Source organism: Penaeus monodon, chromosome 33, assembly GCF_015228065.2.
Source record: "Penaeus monodon isolate SGIC_2016 chromosome 33, NSTDA_Pmon_1, whole genome shotgun sequence".
Lineage (NCBI taxonomy): Eukaryota > Metazoa > Arthropoda > Malacostraca > Decapoda > Penaeidae > Penaeus > Penaeus monodon.
In genome coordinates, this window is record NC_051418.1 from 15,275,862 (window position 1) to 15,276,156 (window position 295).

At 42.7% G+C, this 295-nt stretch overlaps 2 protein-coding genes across 12 annotated transcripts in view; one reads left to right on the top strand and one right to left on the bottom strand.

Moving 5' to 3' along the window:
* Window positions 1-295, top strand: part of LOC119594076 (NADH dehydrogenase [ubiquinone] 1 alpha subcomplex assembly factor 4-like) — a 31,560-nt gene that overhangs the window by 5,759 nt on the left and 25,506 nt on the right. The gene's annotated exons all lie outside the window — the stretch shown is intronic.
* Window positions 1-295, bottom strand: part of LOC119594077 (NADH dehydrogenase [ubiquinone] 1 alpha subcomplex assembly factor 4-like) — a 3,311-nt gene that overhangs the window by 1,815 nt on the left and 1,201 nt on the right. For all 6 annotated transcript variants that reach the window (XM_037943128.1, XM_037943131.1, XM_037943130.1 and 3 more), the window contains exon 2: window positions 15-190. In XM_037943128.1, coding sequence (XP_037799056.1) covers window positions 15-190 — 176 coding nt within the window. The remainder of the gene's footprint in view (window positions 1-14; window positions 191-295) is intronic.

Sequence of the window (295 nt, forward strand, 5' to 3'; positions counted from 1 at the left end):
AATTGGTCTCTTACTTCTAATGGATTCCTCTATGATTAGTCTTGTGGATTCGTGCCTTGGTGCTACTGGCCGCTTCTCCTTTGTGATTTCTCTGTGTGCTCTGCTCTCTACATTGAAGTCTCTAATTGGTTTTGTTGCTCTACGGCCAAGTGCCGACATAACCTTCCCCATCTTTCTAAATTTGGTAGTCCTGTAAACATATACCATCCTTTAAGACATTCCAGTCAGAAGAAATATGGATGATTGTTAATAAACAACTTCTGGAAGACCTCCTTTGCCCACCCTCACCCACCCA